The sequence below is a fragment of the Haematobia irritans genome, chromosome 1 (genome assembly GCF_050003625.1).
Source record: "Haematobia irritans isolate KBUSLIRL chromosome 1, ASM5000362v1, whole genome shotgun sequence".
Taxonomy (NCBI): Eukaryota; Metazoa; Arthropoda; class Insecta; order Diptera; family Muscidae; genus Haematobia; species Haematobia irritans.
In genome coordinates this window covers 79,816,640-79,833,731 of record NC_134397.1, presented here as the reverse complement: position 1 = coordinate 79,833,731, position 17,092 = coordinate 79,816,640, and the positions used below count along the sequence as shown (strand labels likewise).

The 17,092-nt window shown below is 36.2% G+C and overlaps 2 protein-coding genes and 1 long non-coding RNA gene across 3 annotated transcripts; 2 read left to right on the top strand and 1 right to left on the bottom strand.

The window, feature by feature from the left end:
* Positions 1 to 5,792: 5,792 nt before the first annotated feature.
* LOC142221266 (dynein light chain Tctex-type protein 2B) lies at positions 5,793 to 6,361 on the top strand. The gene is made up of 2 exons (XM_075290925.1): positions 5,793 to 5,997; positions 6,057 to 6,361. The coding sequence occupies exons 1-2, from the start codon at positions 5,868 to 5,870 to the stop codon at positions 6,314 to 6,316; spliced, it is 390 nt and encodes a 129-aa protein (XP_075147040.1). The 5' UTR covers positions 5,793 to 5,867; the 3' UTR covers positions 6,317 to 6,361.
* Positions 6,362 to 9,254: 2,893 nt separating this feature from the next.
* Pp1-87B (Protein phosphatase 1 at 87B) lies at positions 9,255 to 10,989 on the bottom strand. Its single transcript, XM_075290923.1, has one exon. The coding sequence runs from the start codon at positions 10,694 to 10,696 to the stop codon at positions 9,788 to 9,790; it is 909 nt and encodes a 302-aa protein (XP_075147038.1). The 5' UTR covers positions 10,697 to 10,989; the 3' UTR covers positions 9,255 to 9,787.
* Positions 10,990 to 14,233: 3,244 nt separating this feature from the next.
* On the top strand, positions 14,234 to 14,627 carry LOC142239453 (uncharacterized). Its single transcript, XR_012723039.1, has 2 exons — positions 14,234 to 14,350; positions 14,418 to 14,627. It is a non-coding gene; the product is annotated as an uncharacterized LOC142239453 (long non-coding RNA).
* The last annotated feature ends 2,465 nt before the right edge of the window (positions 14,628 to 17,092 follow it).

The following is a 17,092-nucleotide window of genomic DNA, read 5'->3' as shown; positions in this document are numbered from 1 at the left end:
GCCTTAATATACTAAGATGTCACAAAACAAAAAAACGCCAAAAACACAAATCACCATACAAGTATTGACAACACCGTAATTCACCATGGTTTTGTTTATTTGCAGTGCGCAGTCATTCTACTCAATTGCGCAGTCAAGTGACTCAATTTCTTTTTGGAAAACGAGAATTACCGTACAAATCTGTTAATTTGCATTAGTGTAGGGAAAGTAACGAGTATTTGATTACAAGTACTCGTTACTGACTAATTTTTTGAGTACTCGTTACTAGTAAAAGAGTACTCAATATCTTCAATGCCAGTTTTTTTTCTTCTGACGGTAAGTAAGTTGGCGGTTTGGAAGTAAAATTCTTGACTTCTTGGAAAATATTAATTGAAGTTTTCGAAAATCGTTTTATCAGTTAAAATAACACGAAAAGAATATATGGTTTCTTCCTTTGAAGAAAGTGAAAAATTTATCTGATTTCTTAAAAACGTTTGCATTTGAAACAAGTAAGGAAAGTCTAAAGTCGGGCGGGGCCGACTATATTATACCCTGCACCACTCTGTAGATCTAAATTTTTTTCTATACCATATCACATCCGTCAAATGTGTTGGGGGCTATATACAAAGGTTTGTCCAAAATACATACATTTAAATATCACTCGATTTGGACAGAATTTGATAGACTTTTACAAAATCTATAGACGCAAAATTTAAGTTGGCTAATGCACTAGGGTGGAACACAATTTTAGTAAAAAATAAGGAAAGTCTAAAGTCGGGCGGAGCCGACTATATTATACCCTGCACCACTTTGTAGATCTAAATTTTCGATACCATATCACATCCGTCAAATGTGTTGGGGGTATATATAAAGGTTTGTCCCAAATACATACATTTAAATATCACTCGATCTGGAAGAATTTGATAGACTTCTACAAAATCTATAGACTCAAAATTTAAGTCGGCTAATGCACTAGGGTGGAACACAATGTTAGTAAAAAAAATATGGGAAACATTTAAATCTGAAGCAATTTTAAGGAAACTTTGCAAAAGTTTATTTATGATTTATCGCTCGATATATATGTATTAGAAGTTTAGGAAAATTAGAGCCATTTTTACAACTTTGCGACTAAGCAGTGGCGATTTTACAAGGAAATTGTTGGTATTTTGACCATTTTTGTCGAAATCAGAAAAACATATATATGGGAGCTATATCTAAATCTGAACCGATTTCAACCAAATTTGGCACGCATAGCAACCATGCTAATTCTACTCTCTGTGCAAAATTTCAACTAAATCGGAGTTAAAAATTGGCCTCTGTGGTCATATGAGTGTAAATCGGGCGAAAGCTATATATGGGAGATATATCTAAATCTGAACCGATTTCAACCAAATTTGGCACGCATAGCTACAATGCTAATTCTACTCCCTGTGCAAAATTTCAACTAAATCGGAGCAAAAAATTGGCCTCTGTGGTTATATGAGTGTAAATCGGGCGAAAGCTATATATGGGACATATATCCAAATCTGAACCGATTTCAATCAAATTTGGCACGCATAGTTTCAATGCTAATTCTACTCCCTGTGCAAAATTTCAACTAAATCGGAGTTAAAAATTGGCCGCTGTGGTCATATGAGTGTAAATCGGGCGAAAGCTATATATGGGAGATATATCCAAATCTGAACCGATTTCAACCAAATTTGGCACGCATAGTTACAATGCTAATTCTACTCCCTGTGCAAAATTTCAACCAAATCGGAGTTAAAAATTGGCCTCTTTGGTCAAATGAGTGTAAATCGGGCGAAAGCTATATATGAGAGCTATATCTAAATCTGAACCGATTTGGCTGGTATTTTGCAAGTTTTTCGAGACCCATAAAATATTCGGATGTACGGAATTTGAGGAAGATCGGTTGATATACACGCCAATTATGACCAGATCGGCGAAAAATATATATGGCAGCTATATCTAAATCTGAACCGAGTTTTTCCAAAATCAATAGGGATCGTCTTTGAGCCGAAACAGGACCCTATACCAAATTTTAGGACAATCGGACTAAAACTGCGAGCTGTACTTTGCACACAAAAATACATCAACAGACAGACAGACAGACAGACAGACAGACGGACATCGCTAAATCGACTCAGAATTTAATTCTAAGCCGATCCGTATACTAAAAGGTTGGTCTATGATTACTCCTTCTTGGCGTTACATACAAATGCACAAACTTATTATACCCTGTACCACAGTAGTGGTGAAGGGTATAAAAATTTGCATTGGGTGTAGATGGGAGCTATAATTTAAAGCATCACATGGATCACGTCTCATGCGAATAGTATGAATAATAATGTCGTTGACTTCAGCTGGTTCAAACCAATTGTTTTCAGAGAAGGTACCAAGCTTATTCAAAAACCCTTGGAAAATTTCAACATTGGGTCTCACGATAAAAATGATCGCTTAATATTTTCATCCACTGTCAATGGTGGATTTAAAAAGTTGGCAAATTGCAAGCATCAGTAATACACAATGTCATTTAGATATACCCTGACGAAAAAATACCAAATAGTGAATACGAAATTGGCTCTAAAAATTTGAATGATTGGTGAAAATCTTTTTCTAACGAGACCCATATATCTACAACACCACATTTTATAACACTAGAATAAAATTGGATAATGTAATTTGCTTTTCTATACTGTTTTTAAATTTAAAAAAGAGGAAGATATTATTAAAAGTGCCCACAATGTCTTTTTTATTTTTTTTTATAAAAGTAACGAGTAGTAACGAGTACTTAATTCAAAAGTAACGAGTAGTCAAAAGTAATAAAAAATTACAACACTAATTTGCATTACCAAAAAGGTGTGGATATATAGAATTTTATATGCTTTTACAATATTTGGTGTTACATCAAAAAAACAAAGGAAAGAAAACAAATTAAAGCCAAATTAAAAAAATCACTCAATTGTAGACGTAAAAGAGCCCTCTACGGTGTGCAGACAAACTACAGTGCTGTGAATTCACTTGATATGTCTATACCTTCCTTGGTCTTTGCTAATGCGCTTTACAGACTATCAGTTATTCCGGACGGAATGTCGGTGTTTGTAAAGAATCTTATAGTGTGTCGGATCGATTCATCCGATCCGGCTGAAATTTGGTACATGGTGTTAGTATATGGTAGAGGTCTGCATCGAATAACTTTTCACTACATGTATGCAATTCGCTGTCGAATATAGTACATACACTGTCTTTCTCTCAGAGCGCAAGTAGTGAAGTGAAGAGAACACTTGCTTTTCAAATACCACCAAGTACTTATCCGAAACAATATGTGTTCCGAAAAAAAGGAACAATAAAAATGTAAGTACTTGAGAAAAAGTACAACATGGATTCTCTTCACTTCACGTGGTACCACAAGTATTGCTCAGTTATGTGCGAAGCAAAACTTTCCATTATTATTAATCATAGATATGTATGTATATCACATATTTCATATATTTATGTATGTCATACGCTTACCTTAACGTTTGCCGTTCTTTATATCAATCCGAAAACATATATTATGGAGATTAACTGTTTTCTTGTATTTCTGAAACTGCACATGGTACATGGAGTACTCTATGAAGATTTGTTCTCGCAACATACTCGACGTGATCACTTTGAGTACACTTCAATAAGAGAGAAAGAGGAATATGTGTTTGTTGGTAATGACGACGTCAGAGTAGCAACAAGAAGTTACTCGTGGCTTTTGGTGTTCATTAAAATGTGTACCAATTGTTTTGCGACTCTATCAAATAGATGTACTCATTTAGCAAGTACACGTGTACTCTGCATTTACAAATGCAATTGTGCAGACCTCTAGTATATGGTCTCTAATAACCATGCAAAAAATTGGTCCATATCGGTCCACTTTTACGTATAGCCCCCATATAAACGGACCCCCAAATTTGGCTTGCGATCGCTCTGAGAGAAGCAAATTTCATCCGATCCGGCTGAAATTTGGTACATGGTGTTAGTATATGGTCTCTAACAACCATGCAAAAATTTGTCCACATCGGTCCATAATTATATATAGCCCCCATATAAACCGATCCCCCGATTTGGCTTGCGGAGCCTCTAAGAGAAGCAAATTTCATCCGATCCGCCTGAAATTTGGTACATGGTATTGGCATATGTTCTCTAATGACCATGCAAAAATTGGTCCACATCGGTCCATAATTATATATAGCCCCCATATAAACCGATCCCCCGATTTGGCTTGCGGAGCCTCTAAGAAACGAAAATTTCATTCGATCCGGCTGAAATTTGGTACATGGTGGTGGTATATGTTCTCTAATCCCCCGATTTGGCTTGCGGAGCCTCTAAGAAACGAAAATTTCATTCGATCCGGCTGAAATTTGGTACATGGTGGTGGTATATGTTCTCTAATGACCATGCAAAAATTGGTCCATATCGGTCCATAATTATATATAGCCCCCATATAAACCGTTCCCCAGATTTGATCTCCGGAGCCTCTTGGAGGAGCAAAATTCATCCGATCCGGTTGAAATTTGCAACGTGGTGTTAGTATAAGGCCGCTAATATCCATGCCAAAAGTGGTCCATACCGGTCTATAGTTATATATAGCCGATCCCCAATCACACAAAAATTGGTCCATATCTGTTCATATTCATGGTTGCCACTCGAGCCAAAAATAATCTACCAAAATTTTATTTTTATGGAAAACATTGTCAAAATGTTATTTCTATAGAAAATTTTGTAAAAATTTTATTTCTATTGAAAATTTTGTAAAATTTTTATTTCTATAGAAAATTTTGTCAAAATTTTATTTCTATAGAAAATGTTGTCAAAATTTTATTCCTATAGAAAATTTTTTCCAAATTTTATTTCTATAGAAAATTTTTTCCAAAGTTTACTTCTATAGAAAATGTTGTCAAAATTTTATTTTGTCAAAATTTTATTTCTATAGAAACTTTAAACTTAATTATATACGCATTTAATCGGCCTTTTTTTAGTAATATATACTACGTATGGAATACCTTGTAATTTAGAAGACGGTGTTAGGAACTTGTAAGATACCTTGCCATCGGCAAGTGTTACCGCAACCCAAATTATTCGATTGTAGATGACAATTTTCAGTAGAAGTTTCTACGCAATCCATGGTGGAGGGTACATAAGCTTCGGCCTGGCCGAACTTACGGCCGTATATACTTGTTTGTAGTAACTTGGCGTGGTACAATTTCTCAATAGTGACGGCACTTTTCCGACGAGGTTTGGATGTCGTATACGATTGTTTTCGACGTGGTGGGGATTCTCAGATTCAAATTCGTCAAATTCAAAAAATGTTGGCAGGGTTATGACACTGTATCACCATAGGCCAAGGAAGGTATAGACAACGAAAGTGAATTCACAGCGCTGTAGTTTGTCTGCACACCGTAGATGACTCTTTTTCGTCTGCAATTGAGTGATTTTTTACTTTGGCTTTAATTTGTTTTCTTTCCTTTGTTTTCTTGATGAACACCAAATATTGTAACAGCATATAAAATTCTATACATGTCTCTATATTTAATTGGTCTATGGTATCACTTTGAATTTCATGTTTTTCTATAGTCACAATAAATTGCTATTGTGAATCGAAGAAGCGTCGCAACATCGGCGCGACTTGCACTGATGAGATGTTCTGCATAGGACACCAGTGCAACGATGTTCTGGATAGCCCATACAAATGTTGCATCCAGTGCTAAAAGAAAACAGCCCTATTGGCGATCTCTTTCGAAAAAATCTGGCAACCATGATCTGGAAAGTCTTTGATGTCTGATAACCGTCTGTCAAATGCGGTGTAGTCAAACAAGTCACCGCGGCAACCGAATGAAATGAACGGGTAAATAATTAAAATGGAAACGGAGGAGCCACCATGTAGGGATACCCCGACATCTTACAAACTTAAGCCATCTCTGGGCGAAACTTTCAAGGGAATTAAAATAAAGGAAATAATCCATGAAGTTCTGATAGAGAAATTGCAAGGTAGTATTTTACGAATGACGTAAAAGTGTTTTCAAATGTTTGAATTTATTATTTATTAGGAAAGACGTATAATGCGGACGATGTTCGTCAGTGGACAAAAGATATTGCGGACACCATTAATACTACTATTAGGAGTCGCTTAATTATGCCTCGGTACAAGTATGTGGTCCAAGTAATGTTGGGGCAGCAACTGGGCGCCGGATGCCACTATTATGCCAAATGCTGTTGGGATGCCGAATCAGATTCGCAAACGTCCGATATATTTAACAACGCTAGTATTTTCTGCGTTTGTACCGTATTCGGAGTTTATTTGTATTGATAAATAGTATTAAATAAATGTCTGAAATGTCTAAATCTTCGGTAATTCTAAATAGTGTTACGTTAATGATTCCGAGTGAAAATCATATTTTTCACGGTTACTTTTTATACCCTTCACCACTATTGTGGTACAGGGTATAATAAGTTTGTGCATTTGTATGTAACACCAAGAAAAGTCTGAGTCCATCGTTTAGTATACCGATCGTCTTAGAATTAGATTCAGAGTCGATTTAGCGATGTCCGTCTGTCTGTATATGTAATTTTGTGTGCAAAGTACAGCTCATAGTTAAGTCCGATCGTCCTCAAATTTGGCACAGTTTTTCTTTGGCTCAAAGACAATCGCTATTGATTTTGAAAAAATTGGTTCCGATATAGCTGTCATATATATTTATCACCAATCTGGTCATAACTAATGTATTTATCAACGTTTTTTTTTTAATTTCGCACAGCCAGATGTTTGGTGGCTCTCGTAAAATACGACAAAATCAGACCAATCGGTTCGGATTTAGATATAGCTCCCATATATATCTTTAGCCCGATTTACACTTGTATGGTCACGGAGGCCTAAGTTATACTCCGATTTACGTGAATTGTGCAGAGATAACTGAATTCTTATTCTAACTATATATGTAAAATTTGGTCAAAATCGGTTCTGATTTAGATATAGCTCCCATATATATGTACGCCAGAGTTGGGGAAATATGGTAGAATGTTTCATATTTTAGACCCATTTTCAATGTGATTTTCCTCCAATTGACTCGATATTCTCCAAAGAGAATATAGTTAATATGCTATTTATGTGTGTCTAGTTTGATATTGATTGATTGATTTCATTTTTAGCAATATTTATGCTATTTTTTAAGTACAATTATATGTATAAATATCTACTTGACCTTTCCATTGTAATGTTCCCATGAACAATATCGTTGAACAATATTCAAAGTGCGGCTTAATTGTGGTATTATATATATTTATATCAGAAATAGTTGATATTTGATTACGAATCCTTCTTAAAAAGAATATCTTTTTGGCTATCTTTTTACAAATAGCTAAAATGAGCTTCGAATTTCAGATGTTTGTCAATTATTACTCCCAAATATTTGATTTCTTCTACTTTTTCTATTTCTACTCCTTCCATACAAATAGTTTGCGTAGGACTCCCGTTTAATACCATTGCTTTTGTTTTGATTGTATTAATCTTAATCTTGTTCATCTTTAAATACGTTTCAATTCCTTTAAGGTCGTCATTTACTTTTCGCACACATTCTTCTGCATCCTCTCCACTTACATAAAACAGAGTATCTTCAGCAAACATTCATACTTTTGAGTTTGCAACAACTTTTTCTAAATCATTTATATATATGAGAAAGGGAAGAGTTCCAAGAACTGCACCTTGATGTACACCAAATACATTAGATATTGGAGCTGATATGTAATTTCGACACTTTTTTCTCTGCGTTCTATTGCTTAGATAACTTCTAAACCATGACAATTCAGTCACTTTGATTCCATATCGAATACTCGAATACATATGTATCGCCCGATAAATCATAAATGCTCTTTTATACAATTGTTCTAGCTTTATATTTCCCATATTTTGTACTAACATTGTTTCATCTCAGGGCGTTAGCCGATTTAAATTTTAATTTTGGAGATTTTGTAGAAGTATAACAAATTGCCTCCAAATCGGTTAAGATATAAATATTTGTATATGGGAATATAAACCTTGATAATAAGTTCCAACAAATTTGAAGTAGTTGAGATGTTAACAGAAACTTTGCTCTACATAGTGGTGAAGGGTATAATATAGTTGGCCCCGCTCTACTTTAGACTTTACTTGTTTTTAATAATTTGGGATTCATTATTATATGAGATTTGGCAAAAGTTGTACATATTTTCACCATCTTTTTTGATTTTCACTTTACAAGTACTTACTACAATTATATTCGGTGTCCCAGCCGAAAACCAGTTTGTTTCCACGGCTACTTTTTGAACAATATATCTTCGAAATATTACCTCAGACTATGAAACCTCAGAGCATCGGTAAGGCACAATTTTTGAGATATGACTGAAATTATAATTCTATTTATAATAAATCCATCGATTTTTATATTGAGCTTGAATTTGCGCCCTTACGATGCATTTCATTCGAAATAAGGGTCAATTTAAAATGAATTTAAACTATATTTACAGATTTTCCCAATTTTTTTACTCGAATTAAGCAATAATGTCATATAAGATGGTGCATATTGATTCATATTTTATTTTTGAGTGCCTATTTATCCTGAAATTCATAGAGCCCGTAAATTTTACTTTTTTTAAATACAAATTTTGACAGCTGCTATGTCGGATCGTATTTATTCTCTATTCGCAATTTCGCGTTTTATTTTCATTGCAAAGCTTAGTTATTACATTATAGCTATATAGATCACATAACCCAACATTTAAGTAATCGGGAACGTAGAAATTTAAATTTTTAAGGATTTAGATAACCGTGTAAATAATTACATATGATTAGATCACAAAATTGGCCCCTTTAGATCTAAGCAGATGTGATGAGATAAAATAAGATATAATTCAAATAACCTTTCAGCCAAAAAATATATTTTCGATATTGCTCCGTTTATGTGCATCAAGCTTTAGATCATGCTTTTTGAGGCAATTTATTTATTTATAATTACAAGTACAATTAACCTAGAACGACGTCCTTTTTAAGTTTTAACTATTTCCTGACGTTTCATAAGATCTGTGAATATACAAGGAAATTGAACGATGGTAATCAACAAATTCGGATACAACTGCGTATTAAACAATGTCATTTATAAGTGAATCTCTGGATGAATTCAGTAAATTGCTTTGCTCTAAAAAAAAACGAATAAAATTACCATGGCATGTACCTACCTTAAGTGCGTATATCAACAGTGTATATAATATTGCGATTACTATCAGTTCATATTGTTATTTTATTTTATTCATAATACAAAGGATATTTATGTTGTAGTTTCATACATTAATACAGTTTCAGGACAGGGTAGATGCAAAATTAATTTCAAGTAAAATGTATATGGGTTTTATAATTTGTAATGCACACATGACATAAAACAATTTTGTTAATATCCTTTTTGCAATTTTGTATATATTTAAAAGTTGACAAATATTAAAGTGTTCAATTTTGGATAGTTTACAATAGATATTTTTGTCTTCCTACCCGCCTATTTTGAAACTCAGACGTGACATCTAATAATTGAATTAAACGTTCCGGTTTCTGAAAAACAATTGGCTTGAAAATCGTTATCAAAGTATTTGGTAAGTCAAAAAAGTTTAATATAATAAAATGACGTATGTATATAAATCAACGGTTTGTGTTATAAAAATATGACAATTTAAGGATTTTTTGTTTTCATTCGGTGAAGATGTATATAGCCGAGGGAGAAGGAAGATTTCGACGTACTTTTTTATCTTTGTAGTAGATTTACTTTTTACGCTTATCAGCTGGTTTCAAAATTTGGAAGGAGCACATCAGGGTTTCGTCCACCGACATCATGGCTCCTGCATTGTCGAATTCTCCACAGTAATTGGGTGCAGAGAATAGTGTTACTAACTGTCGTTTGGCAAAGAACTCATATCCATCTTCCACAACCTGATGGGCACGGCAGATCAAATCAAACTCGTGTTTCTGTAAGAATTTTCCAACAACTTCGGCGCCAAATGTAAAACTGACACCGCGATCATTCTCTCCCCATCCCATTGTATCCTTATCTGGATCAGACCACAACAAATCGCACAAAAGGCCCTGGTCGGGTACATCGGTGGGGCGCATGATTCTACGTATCTGCTCCATCGTTGAGAGGTCGGGGCTCAAACCGCCATGACAGCAAAATATTTTTTCATCTACAATTGCTGCAACTGGTAAACAATTGAAGCAATCGGTGAAGGTTTTCCACAATTTAATTGTGTACCGACGTTTGCATTCGTCATAGAAGCCATAAATACGATTGATGCTGGCACATTCGTGATTACCACGCAACAAAAAGAAATTTTCAGAATATTTGATCTTATAGGCCAAAAGCAAACAGATAGTTTCTAATGATTGTTTGCCGCGATCAACATAGTCGCCCAAAAACAAATAATTTGATTCGGGTGGGAATCCTCCATACTCAAACAAGCGAAGCAGATCATAGTATTGCCCATGAATATCACCGCATATTTTTAATGGGGCCTCCAACTCCAATAATATAGGTTGGGATAAAAATATTTCACGCGATTTAAGGCATAATCCGCGTATCTCACTTTCAGTCAATTGTACACTTTTACCTGGCCTAGCCCCACGGACTTCCAACAGTCGTGAAATGATGCTGTCAATATTTATTATGTCAACCATATTTTCTTCTTTTGTTCTCTGCGCTTTTATTTTTTATATTTTTTTCAGCTGCGCTTGGTCGTCTTCGTTCGTTTGATAAGTTGGTGGGTTTGTTTTCAGCACTACTAATTTAGTTTCTCGCCCATAAGACTGCAGCTTCTGTTTTGTAGAAATTTTAAGATATACACTATATATTTATTTTGCACTATTCTATATGCGTGCCTCGTTTTTTTTTCTTTAATATTTTGGATAGATTTTTGCTACCGAAGCGACAGGCATTCACGAACGAGCATACAAACACACACGAACAGAGACCGAAGTCGATCCAACATTTCCGGCGTCTTGATGAAAAAATCGTCTAGAGACGGCACACTTTAGCAAAATTACACCATGATGAAACTACTTAATGTCTGTTCACCTATTTCCAGTATAACATATAATAGGTCTGTTCGCGTACTTTTCCAGTAAAAACTAACAAAAGAGCAAGAGTGTGTTTAACTCTCTCTGCTTCAAATTGCTGAAAAATTCTCGAACGAAATCCAATAACTATTTGCACATTCACAGCTTCTAAAACATTAAAAACAAAAAACATATCTTTTTTTAACTTCCAATTATAGTTGCGGAACATGTACATTGTATTGGAGCTATGTTTACCAATAACGTATGCTATGGTTTGCAAGATTTTACTGGGGAAAAAACTCTGAATAAAGTGATATTTTCCAGACACGCTGCCTCCATAAAGAATAAAAACTGATAGACGTTGGAGCATCAGGCGAATATAGCAGAATTGCAACTTATAAATTAACGTAATTCCTTTGTTAATAATATTAAGGTACTGTTAAGGTTGAATTACACACCATGCGTCAATCCGTGCGTTGATGGAAGGGTTGATATTTTCTGTTTGTGGCAGACTATTCGAGAAAAGAGAAATTTCAACTCTTCAATCATCGGACGCATTTAACGCATTGAACGCATGGTATGTAATTTTACCTTTATGCTTAGTATTAAGTTCGTTTCTGCGAAAAATGAATATGAGCATTTATCACCGAGAGTGGGGCTCCAAACACAGGGTTGTGAACTTATTTATGCGAAATAATATGCCTGCCTATTTTTTCGTGCGAAATTTCCAGGGTTGCTTCAATATATGTTCAAAAAGCTCAAAACAAGGATTTCGCAGATATTTCGCACAAACGGCTTTTGTATGGAGTATAACAGTTTTTCGTGCGAAAACGTGATCTTAGTACTAGGCTTTAAGCTGATCACACGCGTTTCTATTCGCTCCAAACAGAAACTACAAAAAGACTTATGGCCTTTACAGACTTCAGTTATTCCGGACGACAGTGCTCGTGTCGAACATATCCCATATATTGTGCACATTATAGTTACGTCCGAAGCCATAATCGATACTGCTGCATGTTTATGGGATCGATAACACATTTACCGATTATTTAGTCATCGCCGACAAGTCGTATTGTTACGTTTTTATATTTAGGCGTTTTTAATTACCCGACAATTAAAACACAGTTCTTTTAAATAACGACAATCTACAATTTATTTACTATGACTTCACACTTTACAATTCGTTCACACTGAAGTTATTCGTTTGACGCTTTAATTAAAACTGACTCGTTAGCAGCATGCGAGCGCTTTTATATATGACGGTGTGGCAATACGAGAACATTCTGGTAGAACTACAATATTCTGGCAACGCCAGAACATTCTTATGGTGTTTTCTTTTCTGAAAAAAGTGCTTTGCCTTCATTTTGTCTGTACAAAATGCGCATTTTTAAAATGTTACCAGAAACCTAAAAAATTGTTATCATTTCAGCGGGCAGAAAAGAATTCAAAGAAGGAAACAGGGCAATCGCAGCACTCTCGTTTGTTGGCAGTGCTGAAAATGCCCGTAATTTGCCTCTATGCGTGGCGCTATTTTCACAACAGAATTCGAAGCCTTTTCGCACTTTTGCCTGTTTTTTTAGAAAAGAACCTAAAGAGTACATTTTCCGGGCAAAATGTAAAAAAAGTGTGCATTTTTTACAAGAAAAGAAAACGCCATTAGACAATGCTAGAAGGATCTACGACCATTAAGTTGTTCATCTGGTGGCTGCCAAACACATACACACTCACATAGATATATGCTCGCATGACTACAACAACAACAATAATGACAATAGACAATGAGATGAAATGAGAATGCGAAATAACAAAGCAAAGGGGTTGCTATTCTATGAGAGAGTAAGAACTAACATTTCGATAAGCAACAAAAGAACATAAAAGAAATTCAGGAAAATACTAGAAAATGAATAGATGATTCCAACAAGTGATAGCGAAATTTTATCGTTACAATTTGAAATTTTAAATTAACGGAAACTAATTTAAATAAACTTCTATCTATAATTATCTTAGTACTAGGCTTTAAGCTGATCACACGCGTTTCTATTCGCTCCAAACAGAAACTACAAATAGACTTATGGCCTTTACAGAGTATCAGTTATTCCGGACGACAGTGCTCGTGTCGAACATATCCCATATATTGTGCACATTATAGTTAAGTCCGAAGCCATAATCGATACTGCTGCATGTTTATGGGATCGATAACACATTTACCGATTATTTAGTCATCGCCGACAAGTCGTATTGTTACGTTTTTATATTTAGGCGTTTTTAATTACCCGACAATTAAAACACAGTTCTTTTAAATAACGACAATCTACAATTTATTTACTATGACTTCACACTTTACAATTCGTTCACACTGAAGTTATTCGTTTGACGCTTTAATTAAAACTGACTCGTTAGCAGCATGTGAGCGCTTTTATAAATGACGGTGTGGCAATACGAGAACATTCTGGTAGAACTACAATATTCTGGCAACGCCAGAACATTCTTAGACAATGCTAGAAGGATCTACGACCATTAAGTTGTTCATCTGGTGGCTGCCAAACACTACACACTCACATAGATATATGCTCGCATGATTACAACAACAACAATAATGACAATAGACAATGAGATGAAATGAGAATGCAAAATAACAAAGCAAAGGGGTTGCTATTCTATGAGAGAGTAAGAACTAACATTTCGATAAGCAACAAAGGAACATAAAAGAAATTCAGGAAAATACTAGAAAATGAATAGATGATTCCAACAAGTGATAGCGAAATTTTATCGTTACAATTTGAAATTTTAAATTAACGGAAACTAATTTAAATAAACTTCTATCTATAATTATGAAATTCGTAACACTGCCTCCCGCTTAAGTCTGTTCGAACAGGCACAGAACCTGTTCCGTAAGGAGCCAATCGTTCCAGATGTACAACTTTCATCTTTGATCTAGCGCTGACGTCCTTCTGAATCCGGTATACAACATCATTGATCTTCTTGATGACTTTGTATGGGCCTTCCCACTGTGTTTGCAGTTTCCCTGCCAGCATTTCAATGTTCCATTTCATCCTCATCGCTACCACAGACTCGTAAGTGACACTGCAACAATCGCCAACTGTGATAGTATTTTGCCATCACTATTCGCATGAAAGTATTTTGCCATCACTATTGTCACAAGAGCCATTTTATATTTTGCGAAACACCAAGCGCAACTGGCTTATTATAATTTATTTCAATGAAAACGAAAATAAAGTGCTGAAAACATAGTTATTACGCTTAAAATTGTTAAAAGTAAATTGGTGAACAAATTTTGACTTTCCAAATGGAATAAAGTGATAGTTTTTCAAATATTTTCCAGACACGCTGCCTCCATTGGGAATAAAAGTACTGGCTGATAGACGCTACAACATTTAACTTACAACTTGTAACTCAACATCAATCTCTTATTAATGCATAAAAATGTGTTAAATGTGATGTGATAGCCGTATAAATGTTATATTTATGAGAATTTATAAATGTTTCATAAAATTAATAAACTTCTAAACAATCGTGTTTTACTTGACCACAATGATTCTTTTACAACTATCTTAAAATGCACTTTGTCTGATTATTTGAAGGGGCTCTTATTGGCGTCCTTCTAAATGTATCCAGAAGGGCTCCTAATAATTGCACTCATGCGATACTTTTTTGTAGTAACTTGGCGTGGTACAATTTCTCAATAGTGATGGCGCTTTTCCGAGGAGTTTTGGATATCGTATACGACTGTTTTCGACGTAGTGGGGATTCTCTGAAGCGCCCCCAAATTCAAAAAATGTTGGCAGGGTTAGGACACAATCCTTTCTTTCGTTGCGGGTTAAATAGCAGAACCAATTCTTCTTCTTGGAAGCCCTCAGTATTTACAGCACGATCGTATCTCGCCTTCATTCTGTTGCTGACCATTTTTATTTTGTTGCGCACTGATTCGTGAACTTCGCCGAAAGTGTTTGGGATGTCGTTTCTGTTTTCTTCCATGGCGAGCTCATTAGGTTTAGCGCCGAATATCAGATCTCCAGGCAACTTCAACTCAGTTCCGAATAGAACATTGGCCGGTGTTCGAGAGGTGGAATCATGAATGGCAGATCTATACGACAGCAAAAAATTTGGTATATGCTCGTCCCAGTCCCTCTGGCCGTTGTCCACTACTTTTCGAAGATGTTCCTCCAGAGTGCGATTAAACCTTTCTACCATGCCATCGGATTGTGGATGTAATGGTGTAGTCCTCGTTTTCTTGATACCAAGGGATTCACACATCTCTTTGAATATGGCCGATTCAAAATTTCTTCCCTGGTCTGAGTGAATCTCGGACGGCACACCGTAGCGACGTATCCAGTTTTTGTTGACAACATCCACAATCGTTTTTGCCTCTTGGTTTGGAATTGCATACACCTCCGGCCATTTGCTGAAGTAATCCATGACCACAAGGACATAACGGTTTCCAGAATCACTTACTGGGAAAGGGCCTGTCACGTCCATTGCTATTCTTTCAAACGGGGCTCCTGGTCTATATTCTTGCATAGGACCTCGACTTTTCCTTGTTGGACCTTTCGCCTTCATGCACTTCTCGCAATTGGCTACCCATTCAGCAATTGATTTCTGGCATCCAACACAGTAGAATCGTTGCTTCACTTTATCGGCGGTTTTGGTTATTCCCAGATGATCTCCACTGGGACCATTATGGAACTCTGCCAAAACGTCTCTTATTTTGGAATCTGGAACGATGATCAAATTTCGGCTGCTCTTGCCATCTTCGCTTTCCCATTTACGTTGCAGGGATCCATTGACTAGAACTAAACTATCCCATTGAGCCCAGTATGATTTCATAAGTGGACTTTCGGCTGCGATGTCTTTCTTACTGGGCTTCTTGTTCTCTTCCTTTGCCGAAATAATTTTGTTCAAAATGGGATCTTTACGCTGTTCTGTTGGCCAGTCCACTCCAGATTCGATGTATAACAGCCGAATATCAACAATCTCCTCCTTATGTTCAGCTTTCGAGCAGTGCTTGCATTCTATACTGCAAGGTCGACGTGACAAAGCGTCAGCGTTACCGTGTTTTCCACCTTTTCTATGCTCGACACTGAAATCATAGCTTTGGAGCCTCTCGATCCAACGTGCCAGTTGAGCTTCCGGATTCTTGAATTGGAGCAAACATCGTAGAGCTGAGTGATCAGTCCTGAGCAAGAAGTGTTGTCCATACAAATATTTATGATAATGTTTTACACTCTCTATGACGGCTAGCAGCTCTCGTCGCGTTACACAGTAGTTCTTTTCGGGCTTGGACAACGTTCGGCTGAAATATCCGATGACCTTCTCCTTGCCGTCTATCTGTTGGGATAGCACACCTCCAATACCATGCGCGCTAGCATCTGTATCCAAAACAAATTTTTCGCCCGGAATAGGATACGCTAGAACAGGAGCTGAACATAAAAGTTCTTTTAAATGTTGGAATGAATCCTCCTGTTCGTCGCTCCACTGGAACTTCTGACCTTTTTGCGTCAATTTATGGAGACTAGCGGCGATGCTGGCGAAGTTTGGGACGAATCGTCGGTAATATGTACATAACCCAAGGAAACTTCTTAATTCGTGGAGATTTCGGGATCGTGGGCAATCTCTGACAGCTTGGATTTAGTCTTCATCGGTGGATATGCCCTCTGCTGTCACATGATGACTCAGGTATTTAACTTCCCGCTGGAAAAGGGAGCATTTCTTTGCGTTAAGGCGTAGACCAGCGGCTGACAATTGCTGGATAACGCCTTTCAAGTTCTTAAGGTGCTCGTCAAATGTTTTGCCCATCACTATGATGTCATCCAAGTATATGAAGCACGATTTCCAGTGCAACCCCTTCAGTACCCGCTCCATCAATCTTTCGAAGGTAGCCGGAGCGTTGCAGAGCCCGAACGGCATTACATTGAATTGCCAGAGACCGCCATTAACGCCAAAAGCCGTCTTTTCCTTGTCTTTCTCGGCGATCTCTACTTGCCAATATCCACTCTGCAA